Genomic DNA, 19,900 nt, shown 5'->3' on the forward strand with positions numbered 1-19,900 from the left:
GTACAGTGTGAACGTAGCCTGAGTCATACAGTACAGTGTGAACGTAGCCTGCGCCATACAGTACAGTGTGAACGTAGCCTGAGTCATATTACAGTACAGTGTGAACGTAGCCTGAGTCATACAGTACAGTGTGAACGTAGCCTGAGTCATACAGTACAGTGTGAACGTAGCCTGGGTCATACAGTACAGTGTGAACGTAGCCTGGGTCATACAGTACAGTGTGAACGTAGCCTGGGTCATACAGTACAGTGTGAACGTAGCCTGAGTCATACAGTACAGTGTGAACGTAGCCTGGGTCATACAGTACAGTGTGAACGTAGCCTGGGTCATATTACAGTACAGTGTGAACGTAGCCTGAGTCATACTGTACAGTGTGAACGTAGCCTGCGCCATACAGTACAGTGTGAACGTAGCCTGAGTCATACAGTACAGTGTGAACGTAGCCTGAGTCATATTACAGTACAGTGTGAACGCAGCCTGAGTCATACAGTACAGTGTGAACGCAGCCTGAGTCATACAGTACAGTGTGAACGTAGCCTGAGTCATATTACAGTACAGTGTGAACGCAGCCTGAGTCATACAGTACAGTGTGAACATAGCCTGGGTCATACAGTACAGTGTGAACGTAGCCTGAGTCATATTACAGTACAGTGTGAACGTAGCCTGAGTCATACAGTACAGTGTGAACGTAGCCTGAGTCATACAGTACAGTGTGAACGTAGCCTGAGTCATACAGTACAGTGTGAACGTAGCCTGAGTCATACAGTACAGTGTGAACGTAGCCTGAGTCATACAGTACAGTGTGAACGTAGCCTGAGTCATACAGTACAGTGTGAACGTAGCCTGAGTCATACAGTACAGTGTGAACGTAGCCTGAGTCATACAGTACAGTGTGAACGTAGCCTGGGTCATACAGTACAGTGTGAACGTAGCCTGGGTCATACAGTACAGTGTGAACGTAGCCTGGGTCATACAGTACAGTGTGAACATAGCCTGGGTCATACAGTACAGTGTGAACATAGCCTGAGTCATACTGTACAGTGTGAACGTAGCCTGGGTCATACTGTACAGTGTGAACGTAGCCTGAGTCATATTACAGTACAGTGTGAACGTAGCCTGAGTCATACAGTACAGTGTGAACGTAGCCTGGGTCATACAGTACAGTGTGAACGTAGCCTGAGTCATACTGTACAGTGTGAACGTAGCCTGAGCCATACAGTACAGTGTGAACGTAGCCTGAGTCATATTACAGTACAGTGTGAACGTAGCCTGGGTCATACAGTACAGTGTGAACGTAGCCTGAGTCATATTACAGTACAGTGTGAACGCAGCCTGGGTCATACAGTACAGTGTGAACGTAGCCTGAGTCATACAGTACAGTGTGAACGTAGCCTGGGTCATACAGTACAGTGTGAACGTAGCCTGGGTCATACAGTACAGTGTGAACGTAGCCTGAGTCATACAGTACAGTGTGAACGTAGCCTGGGTCATACAGTACAGTGTGAACGTAGCCTGGGTCATACAGTACAGTGTGAACGTAGCCTGGGTCATACAGTACAGTGTGAACGTAGCCTGTGTCATACAGTACAGTGTGAACGCAGTCTGAGTCATACAGTACAGTGTGAACGTAGCCTGGGTCATACAGTACAGTGTGAACGTAGCCTGGGTCATACAGTACAGTGTGAACGTAGCCTGTGTCATACAGTACAGTGTGAACGTAGCCTGGGTCATACAGTACAGTGTGAACGTAGCCTGGGTCATACAGTACAGTGTGAACGTAGCCTGAGTCATACAGTACAGTGTGAACGTAGCCTGGGTCATACAGTACAGTGTGAACGTAGCCTGTGTCATACAGTACAGTGTGAACGTAGCCTGGGTCATACAGTACAGTGTGAACGTAGCCTGTGTCATACAGTACAGTGTGAACGCAGCCTGAGTCATACAGTACAGTGTGAACGTAGCCTGGGTCATACAGTACAGTGTAGGGAAACACCAGAGTGATTAACGTCCTTCTGCAGCGCAGAGCTCCTTCTCCATCCCTTCTTTCCCTCGTGCACACGCACACGCACACACACACACACACACGCACGCACACACACACACACACACACACACACACGCACACGTACGCACACACACACACGCGCGGTGGGTTCAGCAGATGACACACGTCTTCGATTTCCCTCCTTCGTCTGTTGAAGAAATTGAAGAGCAGAAAAAAAAATGGTCACGGCAAAGAAACAAACTGAAACAAGAAACAAGGATTTTAATTAACAGGTTCAGCCGCCAGCTCAGTGTCACCACCAGGTGTCACTGTTTGTTAGTATGGTCGAGAAAGTTGGTATTACTATTATTATTGAGCTCTAAGTGGTCTTAAAACGGTCTTAAAGGGGAACTATTTTACTATTTCTTTCACTATTTGGGCACTTTTACACAATTCCTGTGAGTTTATGGAACACCTCTGTAATTTTTAATTTTTTTTAATTCATTGTTTTGTATTTCTAATCAAGTCCTCAAAAACAGCATTTTTCTACCTCAAGATCTTAAGCCGTTTTGAGCCTGGGCTCCAACCACAATGGTAAACCTGAACCACCGCCTGAACATTATCATGCAGCGGTGTCTCTCTGACATCACAAATCAGCACATTTTCAGACGACTCAGTTCAGCTAGGGTGAATATTGTGAGAGGAGAATTGGAAGAATGCGCCAATATGAGAATTAGAGACATAGATCATATTAATATAAGTCCACATAGCTAGGAAACAATGCTAAACACTGAAAAATGCCATTTATAAGATAGTTCCCCTTTAAATGTAACTTGTTGAAACCTGCAGGTCCCCCCATTTCTTGATCCTCCAATCACAACTGTTCGTCGAGATGATCCTCCAATCACAACTGTTCATTAACATGGCCTCCATAGAGTTTTGACGAGTCATTGATGAGTCATTTAACTCATTCAGCGCCATACCCGACATTTCTCGGTATTCCTTTATTGATCCCCTTGGGGGGAAATTCTGGTATCATGACATAAAATGTATATGACGTATATGACATAGGATGTACAGTATATGTATGACATAGTATGTATATGACATGGTATGTATATTACATAGTATATATGATATAGTATGACACGTATATGACATAGTATGTATATGTATATTACATAGTATATATGATATAGTATGACTCAGCGCTTTACTGTGACGCTTGCTGACATAGGCTATAGGTATGAGTAACGTTACAGAACCACACATAGTCCACACTACACAGGTGTCTGCATGAAGACGCACATATTGAAATACACATGCTCAGATGAACCCCTCTGATCCAACACTAAAATTCACACACAACAGTCCTATTTACACATACTATAAACACACGGATGAACCAACACCGAACAACAAGTCCACGACCAAACACATCGAGTCTAACATTATTATAGTAGTAGGCAAATGCAACATTATCGCCACCCACCTGATGGTGAAGATCTGCCCAATTCTCAAAATCTGCATGTGACAGAAGTAGACCCCGCAGCAGGCTGCTTCGCCTTCTTTGTAAAACCAAAATTGGTTAGAAGGCTTACTTCTTTGATATTTCGTTTAACTTTCGACATTATCCTGAATACCTGTATTTATTTAATTTTCTTTTTACGGCGGGTGAAGTTTGATTTGTGCCCGCAGGCTGCAGCGCCGCCACGCTCCGAATGGTAAACGCAAGAATAGCCATCTATTACGAGTAGGGTATATCTGCAGTGCCGCAACCCCATAGATTTATGCTATTGTCTATTACGGTGAATTAGTGCGCAAATCATTAATCCTACATCAAAATAGCCTAATTCTATTATTATACACGATGATGACGATACAGAAAATTACAAAAAAATTGAAATGCATGGCAAAAATAGCATTTATTGTCAGTATTTTAGAGACCACCCAAAAATTCACAAATCATGTTTTCTGGGGGGCTGATGTCTCATATAGGGGAGCCATGGCTCCCTCAGCTCCCCCATGGTTCGCACCCTGGCTACAAGTACAACGCACGTTTAAAGGATAACTCCACTTTTTTTTTAAATTAGCTTATTTAACATCTTCCCTGGAGTTAGACAAGAAGATACATACCTTTTTTGTCTCTGTGCGTGCATTTTAGCTTTGGGAATAGACGCTCCGTTAGCATAGCTTAGCTTCATCACTGGAAGTGGGGGAGGACAGTAGCCTTACAGTGCCTTACAGTGTATTGCAAGGTCTGACATTGACCAAACTTGATATGCATGACCTTGGTGGGCTCTAGGTCAACTCCTGAAAAGGGGGTCAATGTCAGACCTTGCAATCAAAAGTTAGGGGCGCACTGAAATTATGGCAAGGGTTATTAGCCCCCTAACTTTTGATTGCAAAGTCTGACATTGACCCCCTTTTCAGGAGTTGACCTAGAGCCCACCAAGGTCATGCATATCAAGTTTGGTCAATGTCAGACCTTGCAATACACTGTAAGGCACTGTAAGGCTACTGTCCTCCCCCACTTCCAGTGATGAAGCTAAGCTATGCTAACGGAGCGTCTATTCCCAAAGCTAAAATGCACGCACAGAGACAAAAAAGGTATGCATCTTCTTGTCTAACTCCAGGGAAGATGTTAAATAAGCTAATTTAAAAAAAAAGTGGAGTTATCCTTTAACTATGGTAGCCCGCCAGCTCTAATACAGCCAATGAAATGTTACCGTAGCTACTAGCTAGCAGAGGAGAAAATGGGAGTCTGAGAGGCGCTGAGTTGAAAGACAATGCTAGGCGTTTATTCAACATCCAAGAAGGCTAACATACAACTGTGTTTACTAACTCCAACCGGGACTATTGCCGCTTTTCCACTGCATGTTATCAACTCGATTCGACTCCGGTAACGTTAGAGTCGAGAAGGTCTGAAGGTACCACACGCTAAATTGTCCGTGCGGATCCCCGAACCCATAGACCGTTCCAACTTCCGTGGTTGAATTACGTTAATCCACCACAGTTTCACAATTACTGTGTTGCACTCAATATTTAAATAATGTTAGTCTAAATAAATGTAGACAGACAATGTACGTATTTTAAAAATAGAATGAACAGAGCAGTGTTGTTTTGAAACAGTACAGTGTGTGTGTGTGTTAGTTTGATTCATGCTGCATTTTATATCGATGGTCTTCTAATTTGTTTGTTTATTTATTTATTTATTATAACACAGTGACACTTTTCCTTTTGATAAGAAATCCAGCCATATTCCTTTCATTGTATTTAAAATACTGCACTTTAATTTCAAGCAAAACTAATCTTTCCGTTAACTCATTGGACGCCACTCACGTATAAAGTTGGGTTAACTCGCCATCGCTTGAGCGCCAAACCCGAGAAAAGTCGGGTTTTCTATCGTTATTTATTTTATTCGATATTCCCCTTCATAATCCATCGAGGGAGCCTGTGTTATCATAGGGAATGAGTCTGAGATCACAAACATCCAATACCGCCACCTGCCGCCTTGCGGCCGGTATTGCACATCCTTGGAAACTATCTGGCTTGGCCTGTACGTCGATCTAAAAAGTCCGGTCCGTATGCCGTTGGTGACGATCAGAGCATAAAAAAAACGAACCCCCCCCCACCCTTTCACGCATTCATGATGAAACATACTGTAATACCGATAATATAGCATTGATTTCAGATTGATTGTTGATATATGCGAGAAACGCCACGGTTTCTAGTGAAATGCACTAAACGCTGCATAGCGGCGTTTTCTGGGATTACACAGGATTACTCTAAAATTTTACTCATATTCACCACGGTATAAAACGGGAATGTATAAATGAATAAAAAAAAATATTCACAAATTGAACGATAGATACTCTATGTCAAATGGGCAATAGTTTTATATCCATTGCTATGATATAAAATATAGTTTGAGCCCTGCAAACACCGCCATGTATCCCTATTCTTTAAAGCGGTGGCGTTCTTACCACATAAACCTCTAGGCGCGGATTGAGTTAAGAACTGACAATCAGGGAATTTAAACATTGTTGACATTGTTTTTTTGTGTTTATTTTAAAGAAAGGAAAGTCTAATGCAGGTTGAGCATATGCATACTTTGTTGATGGCCTGAAGTTTGTTTGCACTAAGTTAATACTTTGACAAATGTAGCCTATATTTTCAGTTCGGTCTTTGTGTGCAAAACATTATTTAAGGCAAACCGCTGTAAACCTTTTTTTTCAAATAAATGAGAAGCATGTTTACATTTTTGGAGTGTTAAATTTTTTTGACCCCAAAAACGTGATGCGAACCGAACCGTGGATTTTGTGAACCGTTCCACCCCTAATGTATATGTATATTACATAGTATATATATGATATAGTATGACACGTATATGACATAGTATGTATATGTATATGACATAGTATATACGATATAGTATGACACCTATATGACACTGGTTCCGCTCACCTTGGCCCCCACCCTCCAGCCTCTTCTTCTCGTCTTCGATGACCTTCATCTTGGCCTCGTACACGTCGGCCAACGCACGCCACTCTTTCCTGTTGTTGTTCAGACCATCAAACATGGGCTGTATCTCTGGGTGGAACCTGGAGAACTCCTGGAGCCATGGAGGGAGGGAAGGAGGGAGGGAGAGGAGGGAGGGAGAGGGAGAGGGAGGGAAGGAGGGAGGGAGGGAGGGAGGGAGGGAGGGAGGGAGGGAGGGAGGGAGGGAGGGAGGGAGGGAGGGAGGGAAGGAGGGAGGGAGGGAGGGAGGGAGAGGAGAGTGTGAGAGAGAGAGAGTGAGAGAGAGGAGAGTGTGAGAGAGGAGAGTGTAAGAGAGAGTAATTTGTAGAACAAATTCTATTTTAGTTTGCTCTGTTTAGTGCAGAATAAACTACATTCTGGACTATAAACCGTTCTCATTATCTTGCATTTTCTCCGCAAAGCACTTTTCTTCAAAACACGTCTTGCTTGAATTTCTAACGCCCTGCATTATTGTTAGGTGTCTATTTACTGGATTTACAGAAACATTGTGTAAGAAAACGATATAGAGATCTTTTCAATAAGAGATATTTTAATTGATGCCATGGTCCACTTGGTGTGTCCTAAAGCAGGAAAACACACAGTACTGTAAACTGTAAACATTATTAGTATCTTTCAGCTCACCTTGTAGACAAAGGAGCAGACAAAGTCAATGAAGCCACACTGCATCTTGGGTAACTCTTCTGAGTGGTTCCTGTCCATCATGGGCTGAGGTGGGAGAAGGGAGTTATGGGGTTAATGCAGGGAGGGAGGGGGGGCTGCAACCAGAGACTAACACATACAGTACAGGCAGATACATCCACAGGAATGATTTCCGTCTGTAACGTGGTAGTGAAAGGGTTAACCTTCTGTAGTGTGGTAGTGAAAGGTTAACCTTCTGTAGTGTGGTAGTGAAAGGGTTAACCGTCTGTAGTGTGGTAGTGAAACGGTTAACATTCTGTAGTGTGGTAGTGAAAGAGTTAACCTTCCCACCCACCTACCCCCTCCTAATGTACAGTCTCCTCCCCATCGTATGTATATATTTTCTGTTAGGATCTCTGTTAAACAATACTGTATATTTGTATATCTTGTATGTCACAAATGTAACAGTACTATATACCTGTATGCCATGTATGTCATAAATGTCATGATATATATCTGTATATCTGTATGTCGTGTATGTCATAAATGTCACTATGAATTGAAAATGGGGACCCCTGATGTAAACAAGACGAAAGTCTTTCTCTGGTCTGCATCAATTGTGTGTATTGAGCCGTACTGTATTGTACCCATTCCCCAATCTGTTAATAAAGTTTTCAATAAATCAATCAATGGTAGTGAAAGGGTTAACCCTTTGTCGTGTAGCAGTGAAAGGGTTAACCTTCTGTAGTGTGGTAGTGAAAGGGTTAACCTTCTGTAGTGTGGCAGTGAAAGGGTTAACCCTTTGTCGTGTGGCAGTGAAAGGGTTAACCTGTTGTCGTGTGGCAGTGAACGGGTTAACCTTCTGTATTGTCACAGTGAAAGGGTAGTGTGGTAGTGAAAGGGTTAACCTGCTCTATTGTCACAGTGAAAGGTTAACCTTCTGTAGTGCGGCAGTGAAACGGTTAACCCTTCTGTCGTGTGGCAGTGAAAGGGGTAACCTTCTGTCGTGCGGCAGTGAAAGGGTTAACCCTTTGGTAGTGTGGCAGTGCAGGGGTTAACCTTCTGTACCTTCTGTCGTGCGGCAGTGAAAGGGTTAACCCTTTGGTAGTGTGGCAGTGCAGGGGTTAACATTCTGTAGTGCGGTAGTGAAACGGTTAACCCTTCTGTAGTGTGGCAGTGCAGGGGTTAACATTCTGTCGTGCGGTAGTGAAACGGTTAACCCTTTGGTAGTGTGGCAGTGCAGGGGTTAACATGCTGTCGTGCGGTAGTGAAACGGTTAACCCTTCGGTAGTGTGGCAGTGAAAGGGTTAACCTTCTGTCGTGCGGCAGTGAAACAGTTAACCCTTTGGTAGTGTAGCAGTGAAAGGGTTAACCTTCTGTCGTGCGGTAGTGAAACGGTTAACCCTTCTGTAGTGTGGCAGTGAAAGGGTTAACCTTCTGTTGTGCGGTAGTGAAACGGTTAACCCTTCTGTAGTGTGGCAGTGAAAGGGTTAACCATTTGTCGTGTGGCAGTGAACGGGTTAACCTTCTGTATTGTCGCAGTGAAAGGGTAGTGTGGTAGTGAAAGGGTTAACCTGCTCTATTGTCACAGTGAAAGGTTAACCTTCTGTAGTGTGGTAGTGAAACGGTTAACCCTTCTGTCGTGTGGCAGTGAAAGGGTTAACCTTCTGTCGTGCGGCAGTGAAAGGGTTAACCCTTTGGTAGTGTGGCAGTGCAGGGGTTAACCTTCTGTCGTGCGGCAGTGAAAGGGTTAACCCTTTGGTAGTGTGGCAGTGCAGGGGTTAACATTCTGTAGTGCGGTAGTGAAACGGTTAACCCTTCTGTAGTGTGGCAGTGCAGGGGTTAACATTCTGTCGTGCGGTAGTGAAACGGTTAACCCTTTGGTAGTGTGGCAGTGCAGGGGTTAACATTCTGTCGTGCGGTAGTGAAACGGTTAACCCTTCGGTAGTGTGGCAGTGAAAGGGTTAAGCTTCTGTCGTGCGGCAGTGAAAGGGTTAACCCTTCGGTCGTGTGGCAGTGAAAGGGTTAAGCTTCTGTCGTGCGGCAGTGAAAGGGTTAACCCTTCGGTCGTATGGCAGTGAAAGGGTTAAGCTTCTGTCGTGCGGTAGTGAAACGGTTAACCCTTCGGTAGTGTGGCAGTGAAAGGGTTAAGCTCTTACAATGGGCTGCTGTTCAAGAACATTCCTCTCCAGGTCTCCCTGCTCCCAGAACTCAGCGGCCACCATCAGGGCCACCTAGGAGAGAAGCAACAGGACTCCTTGAGTCTACACCATATAGTATGTGACATCTATACCACATAGTATATATATGACATAGTATGTATATGACATAGTACAATGACATGTATGACATAGGATGTATGTATATGACATAGTATGTATATATGTATATGACATAGTACAATGACATGTATGACATAGTATGTATATGACATAGTATGTGTATATGTGTATATGACATAGTATGTATATGACATAGTATGTATGTATATGACATAGTATGTATATGACATAGTACCATGACATGTATGACATAGTATGTATGTGACATAGTATGTATGTATATGACATAGTATGTATGTATATGACATAGTATGTATATGACATAGTACAATGACATGTATGACATAGTATGTATGACATAGTTTGTGTATATGTATATGACATAGTGTATGACATAGTATGTATATGACATGGTACAGTATATGACACTATGTATATGTATATGACATATTATATATGATATAGTATGCCACATATATGACATTGTATATGACATTGTATGTATGTATGTATGTATGTATGTATGTATGTATGTATGTATGTATGTATGTATGTATGTATGTATGTATGTATGTATGTATGTATGTATGTATGTATGTATGTATGTATGTATGTGTGTACTGTATGTATGTATGTATGTATGTATGTATGTATGTATGTATGTATGTATGTATGTATGTATGTATGTATGTATGTATGTATGTATGTATGTATGTATGTATGTATGTATGTATGTATGTATGTATGTATGTATGTATGTATGTATGTATGTATGTATGTGTGTGTGTGTGTATGTATGTATGTATGTATGTATGTATGTATGTATGTATGTATGTATGTATGTATGTATGTATGTATGTATGTATGTATGTATGTATGTATGTATGTATGTATGTATGTATGTATGTATGTATGTATGTATGTATGTATGTATGTATGTATGTATGTATGTATATGACATGTATGCCATAGTATGTATTAGGCCTGACCTCGACTAGTCGAATAGTCGACTCGGCAAACCGCCTCAGAGATTATTATTACGAAGAGGACAAAAGGTGCCGATCGATCCATAAGGTGCGTTTTCACCAGACTACGTTGGACTCAGCACTGCTGGTAAATCACACAAATACTTTAAAGTCAAACCGGCCGAGGAGGATGTAACGTTATCTGTTCACCGCGCCGACAGAGCGCCCCCTAGAGCCAACTGACGTTATTTATTTAAATTGTTCCTGTTCCTGTTCAGACACTTCGGAGGAAGAGCGGACGGGGTTGGTTTGTCGGACCTGCTGACCAAGGTAACGTAACTGTAAGGATTCAGGCACAATGTTCTATTTTACCGAACTCCAATATTGCTGACATGGGGAATACATTCCCTGAGATCCATAGATGTCCCTAGATACCAAGAACATGCTAATGGGCCTTGTAGAAGTGGAGCAATCTTCCATTTACTTAGGTATGTATTTTTAGGCGGATTTTCAGAAAATAGGGCTCGGGCTTGACATGATAAAAAATATCTAATATAAACATAAAGTAACATATAGGACACTATAAACATAAAGTATCATTTATTATCATTTTGTTTTATTGATGCCTTCTATATACTTTCCTTATGTGGTGTGATTTATTTAGTATTTCATGTTGTCTTGTAATAAATGTTCATTTAGAATTGAATCCTCGCATTCTAACGCAGTCTAATGTGTTATTGTTATTGTCACAATATACTATATTGTGAATAGAAAAATTGTATGTACAGTATGGTCATGCTACCTTTGACCTGGAAATATATAGGCGTCCGACGACGAGCAACAAGCACAAACTGCGCATGCTGCGAGCAATATCTCGCATTCTAGGAAATGACTTGAGTATGGATTACTTTGTAAACGCGACGCTTTTTAGCCTGGGATTGCGCAAGAACGAAGGTATGTCGAAATAAACGGTTTGTTCCCTGTTGGAGTATAAATATTGCCTTTGAAATGAGCCATAGTATTGTCTCCATACTGTAGCTATAATATAGAATATACGCTGGGTCTGCAAACATCTCCAAAATGGTCTGAAAAACGATGGACGCCAGGGAGTACAGATGGGAAAACAGCGTGGCAGTCAATGAGTTAAGCACCCCCACAGCCCAAATGGAATGACTATCTGCTCATTTCGGCCAATCGAAGACTATACAAAACCCTTAGTCGGGGACAGGCCTAGTATGTATATGTATATGATATAGTATGTACAGTATATGACATGTGTGTAAATGAAAATTGACACATTTCTCTATTTCGTGAGCATACTGACCTTGCTCTGGACCTCCCATGGTTTAGTGATGGCTGACAAGTCACACGCTGTCATCATCATTGCCCTGCAGGAGAGAGACAGAGGTCAAGAAGGCCGCTTGAGTGTCTAAAGTTCACAAGGAGGAGGAGCCTAAAGGTCAGGAGAGGCTCATTAGAGCGGGCGCTGAACAATAAGGCCAATCTGCCTTCCACAAAACTGGAGCGGATAGGGCGGCCGGGTAGCGCAGCGGACTAAGCGTCTAGTGTCTACCACCACAGAGCCAGTGGGATCGAATCCGGCTGTGGTGCCTCCTCCGGCTTGGCCGACCGTCCATACTGACACAATTGGCAGTGTTAGAGGGTGGGAAACCCGGCGTGGGTGGGTCCTGGTCGTTGTAAAACAGCGACTCCTACAGTTCGGTCGGGGCACCTGCACAGCAAGGGAAGGATCTGGGAGAGGTAGTGTGACCTTCCACACGTTACACTCTCCCAGTGAGAGTCCGCGCTTCCAGGTGAAAAGAAGCGGTGGGCTGGCTAGTGGCTACACATGTGTCGGAGGAAGCACGTGGTAGTCTCCGCTCTCCCAGACCGACGGTAGGGGGTAGAGTGCGCAGCAGTGGCGGCCCGTGGATGCTTCGCCACTAGGGGCGCTATACCAAACATTTTGCAAACATGTACAGTACCACGCAACCGACTCATGGCAAGACGTGAGCGATTCGACTCACGCTCACGGCAATGAATCGGCTCTTATGAACGAGTCGCTCAGCTGTTACTACAACAACACACAACCAGTCAAATAAAGTATAGTCTAATTCACAACTTGAAACACAATATATAAATAGAAAAGTTAGAAACAAAACTCGCTCCGTCTCCAAACACACGCAGATCTCTCCCTCTCTCCTTCTCTCTCTCACACACAGCGCGACGTGGAATCGATTCGTTACACAATCAGACCTATTATATACCAAGAATAACTTCAGTATGAGTACAGGGCTGTACACATATTTTGCATATTGTTAAACGAGCCAAGGCTAGCTATTAAACTATCGATATGAATCGAAAATCTGGGACCCTGATGTAAACAAGACAAACGTCTTTCTCTGGTCTGCATCCCCTTAACAATTGTGTGTATTGAGCCGTACTGTATTGTACCCATTCTGCAATCTGTTAATAAAGTTCTCATTCATTAATTCATTCAAACATAGACGATATTGAACAAGCCATAATCCACGTATTTTCAATCCAAAAGCGAGAGAGAGAGAGACTCACTGTTTAGTTGACACGTCCAGGGCAGGAGGGCTTGCCTTGATAAAGTAGTGTATAATATAATCCACTGTTGATGTATTCCAGACCACTGTCCACTGTGTCCAGACTGCATCCGCCATATAGCTTGTTAGCCAAGTGTTAGCTTGTTAGCAGAAGCACCACACAACACAAGTACTTCATTCCTTTGTCCATTTCCGCTCGAACAGACTGCAAACTACCTGGCGTTCTATCGCCATGCTCTAAGACAAACTCTAACCTTAACCAACTTTGAAAGAGTGCCTAAGCTTAACAGTCTAAAGAACTTGCAGTCACGGCACGCTATAAGACAAACAGCTGCCTGCATCTCACAACAACACAACCAACGGACCAACCTAGGAATAAGCTAGAATTGGAACATTAGAAATTGGATTCGGCCAATCAGAGATCGTCTCTGTGAAATTCTGCTACGGAAAAAAATACTGGCGTCGGCCAATCAGAGAGCGTCTCCGCGAAATGCGGCTACAGAAATTCTTGACGCTACTGGCTAGACCGCTTCAAATCGCGCCCGGATTCCAACATAATAGTCATATTTCAACGCACAACGCGTTATGCACTGATTGGCTGTGACGGATACAGCGATCAAACTGTGACGCGCGCTCAGAGCGCTATCGCGTCTAGCCCGGGCCGAGAAATACGAAAAAATAAAAAAAATAAAAAAAAACGTCACTTCCTGCTCAGGAAAACGAGAGTTTTTTTATTTTAGATAATAACGTTATATTGTGCATTGGAAATACAAACATACTTAAAATGAGTAAATATTATTCATTTTAAACATGTTTATATTATTTATAGGGCTATAAAACAAAAAACGAAAACGTTTTATTTTCTTCTTCTCTGATTTAACAGCAGGTGGGGCGGCGCCCGCGCGCCCCTAGTAGCAGAGCCGCCACTGGTGCGCAGCGACCTGGAAGGGGATCGGGAATTGGCATAACGACTAACATTGGGATGGGGAGAAAAACGGAAAAAGAAGGGGGAAAAAGATTATAAAAAAAAAAATACAAAAAAACTGGAGCGGATAGAAAGGAGTAATCTCTCCTTCAGTAATCTACACTATAAGATGGCTGCCAAGTACCCTACACTATAAGATGGCTGCCAAGTACCCTACACTATAAGATGGCTGCCAAGTAATCTACACTATAAGATGGCTGCCAAGTAGCCTACACTATAAGATGGCTGCCAAGTACCCTACACTATAAGATGGCTGCCAAGTAATCTACCCTATAAGATGGCTGCCAAGTAATCTACCCTATAAGATGGCTGCCAAGTAATCTACCCTATAAGATGGCTGCCAAGTAATCTACACTATAAGATGGCTGCCAAGTAGCCTACACTATAAGATGGCTGCCAAGTACCCTACACTATAAGATGGCTGCCAAGTAGCCTACACTATAAGATGGCTGCCAAGTAATCTACACTATAAGATGGCTGCCAAGTAATCTACCCTATAAAATGGCTGCCAAGTAATCTACCCTATAAAATGGCTGCCAAGTAACCTACACTATAAGATGGCTGCCAAGTAATCTACACTATAAGATGGCTGCCAAGTAATCTACCCTATAAAATGGCTGCCAAGTAATCTACACTATAAAATGGCTGCCAAGTAATCTACACTATAAGATGGCTGCCAAGTAACCTACACTATAAGATGGCTGCCAAGTAATCTACACTATAAGATGGTTGCCAAGTAACCTACACTATAAGATGGCTGCCAAGTAACCTACACTATAAAATGGCTGCCAAGTAATCTACACTATAAAATGGCTGCCAAGTAATCTACACTATAAGATGGCTGCCAAGTAACCTACACTATAAAATGGCTGCCAAGTAATCTACACTATAAAATGGCTGCCAAGTAATCTACACTATAAGATGGCTGCCAAGTAACCTACACTATAAGATGGCTGCCAAGTAATCTACACTATAAGATGGCTGCCAAGTACCCTACACTATAAGATGGCTGCCAAGTAATCTACACTATAAAATGGCTGCCAAGTAATCTACCCTATAAAATGGCTGCCAAGTAGCCTACACACTAGTGAATTTTGCTCCAGTAACTTCCTTTTTGATAAAAAATACTTCTAGTTATACTACTGTGTGCCATAGAGTCAGAGGAGGATATGCTTGATGGCAGACAGGTCAGTATTATGGGATGTTGAATGTGCATTTCCTATTTTGGTCTCAGTCAATCTGAACCTCTGCTTCATCTCAATAGATTCATGGGTTGTTGACTTACATGATGATCTCCTTCCTGACTGCGTTGTTGGAGATGTGGGCGATTCTATCCTTCTCCTCTGGCATTGGTTCTACGGCTTCCACAATCTTCTGGAACAATGACCTCTTCCTGAAGGGAGAAGACCAGACAACGTTACAGAAGTGCCAGTGCTCGGGCCGTTCATGTCAAGTCAAGTCTATTTTATTTATATAGCACATTTTAAACAACAGCAGTTGACAAAGTTCTGAAAGATTTACACAAAATTCAAGATACGGGGCGGCTACGTGGTGCAGTGGGCAAGGCGCTCACCAAGAATACTGGAGACTGGGCTCGAACAGATTCGCCTCCCTGTTCGAGCCCAGCGCTCCACATTGCTTTCAGTTTAGCTGGTCGTCCGCACTAATACACATTGGCCGTATTAGGGGGAGGGAAAACTGATGGGTGGGGATTGGGCGTTGTGGACAGCGACTCCTACAGGTCGGTTGGTGCGCCTGCGCAGTAGAATCAGGAAGCGACAGGGGCGGGGCCCCTCCAAAAGCCCAGACCCCCGACGCTGAAAGATCGAGACGCGCGGGTGGAAAGATGCGACGGCTGTTACCTCGAGTATCGGAGGGGACTCGTGCTATTGCAGCCGGCTTGTGGGAGGCAAGAAACAGCGTTCAAAGACAGGGGAGGGTTGAATTGGACGATACGAAAATTGGGATGGGAGAAAAATAGAAAAGTGGATTAAAAAAAAAAAAAAATCAAGATACTATACTCAAACCATATCAAACAATTAAAACATATATACATTAAAATCACATTGAAACTAAGCGGATGCCCTATACAACGGATTTAGAAGGCCAGGCTGAATAGATGGGTTTTAAGCAGCGATTTAACCGCTTAAGCATCGGGCAAAAATGGGGCGATTTCTTGTTTTGTTTTTGACAATTGCATACCCAAAGTAAAAAAAAAAAAAAAAAAAAAAAACAATGTATTATACTTATAGCACGTGCACAAGTCAGGTCTCTTTTTAAAGGTAACATTCTGAAGTTTCTTACACAATAAAGAAAAATATCACATTGAGTGCTAATGAAATAGAGTAACAGAGGTTTGAACACACTGAAGTAAAGGTTTTGTGTACTCACATTTATTTTTACTGGTTGCCAGATGCCTGTTTTTAAGTTCCAGCTGAGAGGTGTAGAAGCTGGACCCTAACCCATAGCCTGAAGTCTTATGTAGTACAGGTCCAGTCCGGTTTATAAAAATCCCACGGAAAATGTTTTACAAAGGTTTTTGTAATGTGTGTACACTGTACCAGTAAAAATGCTGCATGATTATCCAAAATGGCCGTCAAAACAATAGGCTTCTTCGTCTTCTTGTGTCACCCTCCCCCACTGTCAGCACCCGTCTGGGACACTCGTTGGCTACAACAACGGTGGTCAATAATTTTTTTCGCCATCAGCGGTCACTGGTCAGTTCCGGTCAGAACGGCTCACAACCGGACGCGGTCACTCGTCGTCAGAGCGGCTTGTCAAAAGGACGCCGCTCGCCGGATGTTTCGTCTTGTAACTCGAGAATGGAATCACGCAATAATCGGTCGAGTGCGGTGACGATCGAAAAGGCGGCAAAATTCAACTTTCCAACAATGTATCGGTTGATCGGCGAAAGAAAACGCAGCCCGGAGCCGACAGACGAGGGCAAAGTGTGCCGCGACGTGCGCGCGAGTCGGGCCGTCCGATGCTTAAAGAGGTTAAAAGTGGCAAGTGACTGCACTGGGCAGACCTAATGTTAGCAGGTAGACTGTTCCAGACAGGGGCGGACCTAGCACATTTGGTGCTCTAGGCGAGGTTTACCACAACACTTTTTTTTTTATTTTTTTTTTATTCTTGGCGCCCCCCTCTGGGTGGCGCTCTAGGCAACCGCCTATATCGCCTGTAGGAAGGACCGCCCCTGGTTCCAGAGGCGCGGGCGGGGCAGCCACAGCAAAGGCTCGATCGCATCTGGTTTTAAGCCTTAAACTCTGGGGACGTCCGGGTGGGAGCCTCTGATTAGACCTCTGACCTCTGACCCCGGGAGCCTCTGATTAGACCTCTGACCTCTGACCCCGGGATGGATGTGTATCGCATGTCTCTCTCACGTGGGACATTCTGTACTGTATAGCTCACGTCTTCCTCAAAGGCAGGGGTGTAAAGTACTTGAGTAATTGTACTTTGTTACAATACTCAAGTACTGTTTTGGGGGGATTTGTACTTTACTCGAGTATTATTAGGTTTGTATACTTCTACTTTTACTCAATTACATTTCAGAGAAAAAAAAACATACTTTTTTTTACTCCTTACATTTAAAATGCAGAACTATACAAAGTACAAAGTACAGATCTCGCAGGTCCAACCATTTTAATTAGTATATTTGTTTCTCTGGCCGAACGAACGTTGCCGTTATTAATCCTGCGGCCGCGCTTTATTTAAAAAAAAAAAACAGCCAATCAAATCCCCATCGATGGAAAATGAACCCGCCCCCATACCCCATGCTGATTGGTCCTTGTGTGCGAGACTAGAAAGCGGGGGATCTTTGATTAAACACTGTGACGCCACATCAGAAGAATAGACGGTCAGACATTTTGTTTTACTTTTACTTTTAAGAAGTACATTTAAAGTAGACACTTTTTTTTTTAACTTTTTCTCAAGTGTTGTTTTTAGCCAGATACTCTGACTTTTACTTGAGTACGATTTGGAGACGGTATACCCCATACTTTCACTTAAGAATAATTTCTGGGTATACTTTTTACACCCCTGGCTCAAGTGTATAAGAGCTTTAATAATAGGACGGTTCTCGTGAACAAGAATCATGTCTTACTTGAAGTAGAGGGCCAGGTCGGTGGCGATGATGCAGACCTCGAACAAATGCTGCACGGTCTCGAACTGGCGCTTCTGCAGGTTCTGGTAGATGTTGAGCGGCTATAGGGAGATAGACACAGCAGCAGACAGATGAGTCTCGGCATGGTCTCCAGCAGGCACGTGCACACATAGAGGCCAAGGGGTGCTTGAGCACCTGCCTTTTTGAGCCTCATCAAAAAAGTGCCCTTTAAAAAAAAATAAAAAAAATAATTACCGTTACGCATATAGACTGCCTTTCCAACTGAAAAATGTCAGGATAGAATCAAATTATTAGGTAAAGAGAGAGAGAGATGCCCCATATTCCATTGCAGTTTGCACGGCCTCCTCAGCGTGCCTCTCCACGCACCTATATATTTTATGCATAGCGTGGGTGGTGATGATGATGATGATGATGATGATAGAAACCGCTCTGGCGCATACAGTTGAATGCTGGTATTACACTCATTGAGGGACACGAAGAAGTCAAGTCCGATGGGATTTGGGAATCTCAAATACAAATCGGGATTGGAATAAAAAATGCATTTATATTAAACAATACAGAATATACAGCACTTCTTGGGGTCTGTAGGGTAAGCACTTATTCCCTCCCCCCTGAACATTTATGGAGATGTATGGGCCTTTTAAGTCAGTGATAAAAGTGTCTTTCAAGGATAAGTGAGCTCCTGCACTGATTATTATAGTTCAATATTCAATATTTGATCACCAAAACCCCCCAAAAAGCATAAAAAGGGGGCCCCCCTCCCGAAAAGGGCCCTTAAAAATCGCGCTACTCGCGCTCGGTTAATATATACACACAAGTGTAGTGCCCTTTTCAGCCTTTGAGCACCTGCCCCTCTAAAGTCCTGTGCACGTCCCTGGTCTCCAGTAAAAACACAATATTTTCTACATTTAAATGTTAATATCCATATTTTTTTTTATTAATGAATTAACTTGATCATAAATTAATTTTATTAAATGGTAAATGGCTGCATTTACTGTATATATAGCAGCTTTTATCCAAAGCGCTTTACAATCTGTTCCTCACATTTGACCCCGTTTCACTCACACACTCACACACCGACGGCGGAGGCGACCATGCAAGGTGCCGACCTGCTGATCGGGAGCAGTTAGGGGTTAAGTGTCTTGCTCAAGGACACTTGGACACGCTGCCCGGGAGGAGGAGCGCCGGGAATCGAACCGGGAGAACCTCCGGGTTTACCAGACGACCGCTCTATACCTCCCCGAGCCACTGTCGCCCCCCGAATCAGTCATTATTATTAACTGATTAATATTATTATTATTAATAGTGTGAAGTGACTGAGAGAGAGAGAGTAGCATGGTCTCCAACAATCTATATTTCATTTAGCTGGTTTATATTCAAACTCTCATAAGACTTTATCAACGTACAGATGCAGCTCGTAGGACTCTGAGCTCTGCTCTGCTCTGCTACTGCTACTGCGGTCACCGTGCCCCATTAACCTGGCAGTGCTGCTAACGAGGCGTGAACGATACCGCGCCCCCTTGCAGTAGAGGTGCAATTTTTTTTAAGAGCTGGCTCTGCGGTAGACTGAAACGGAATATACAAATAATAACAATAAAAACATGTGCAGCAACGGAGAAGCGTGGGAGCTATAGGGCTGTCATAGTTAATGCTTTAACTTTGGAGATTCATTTAAATGATTTAAAGTAGGGATGTCCGATGTTATCGGCCTACCGATATTATCGGCCGATATCGGCGTTAAAATGTGATATCGGAAAATATCGGTATCGGTTTTCAATTTTTATTTATTTAATTTTTACATTTATTTAACCTTTATTTACCCAGACAAGCA

The 19,900-nt window shown here is 43.1% G+C and overlaps 1 protein-coding gene across 1 annotated transcript in view; it reads right to left on the bottom strand.

The window, feature by feature from the left end:
- Positions 1-2,154: 2,154 nt before the first annotated feature.
- Positions 2,155-19,900, bottom strand: part of LOC311233932 (cone cGMP-specific 3',5'-cyclic phosphodiesterase subunit alpha'-like) — a gene marked incomplete at both ends in the record, with an annotated part of 56,341 nt that continues 38,595 nt past the window's right edge. Inside the window, 7 exon segments of the mRNA XM_084320988.1 lie at positions 2,155-2,192; positions 6,452-6,599; positions 7,148-7,231; positions 9,304-9,378; positions 11,716-11,779; positions 15,232-15,339; positions 18,049-18,149. Of these exon segments, the coding sequence (XP_084177114.1) occupies positions 2,155-2,192; positions 6,452-6,599; positions 7,148-7,231; positions 9,304-9,378; positions 11,716-11,779; positions 15,232-15,339; positions 18,049-18,149 (618 nt within the window).

This window comes from Notolepis coatsorum (genome assembly GCF_963971535.1).
Source record: "Notolepis coatsorum genome assembly, chromosome: 9".
NCBI lineage: Eukaryota > Metazoa > Chordata > Actinopteri > Aulopiformes > Paralepididae > Notolepis > Notolepis coatsorum.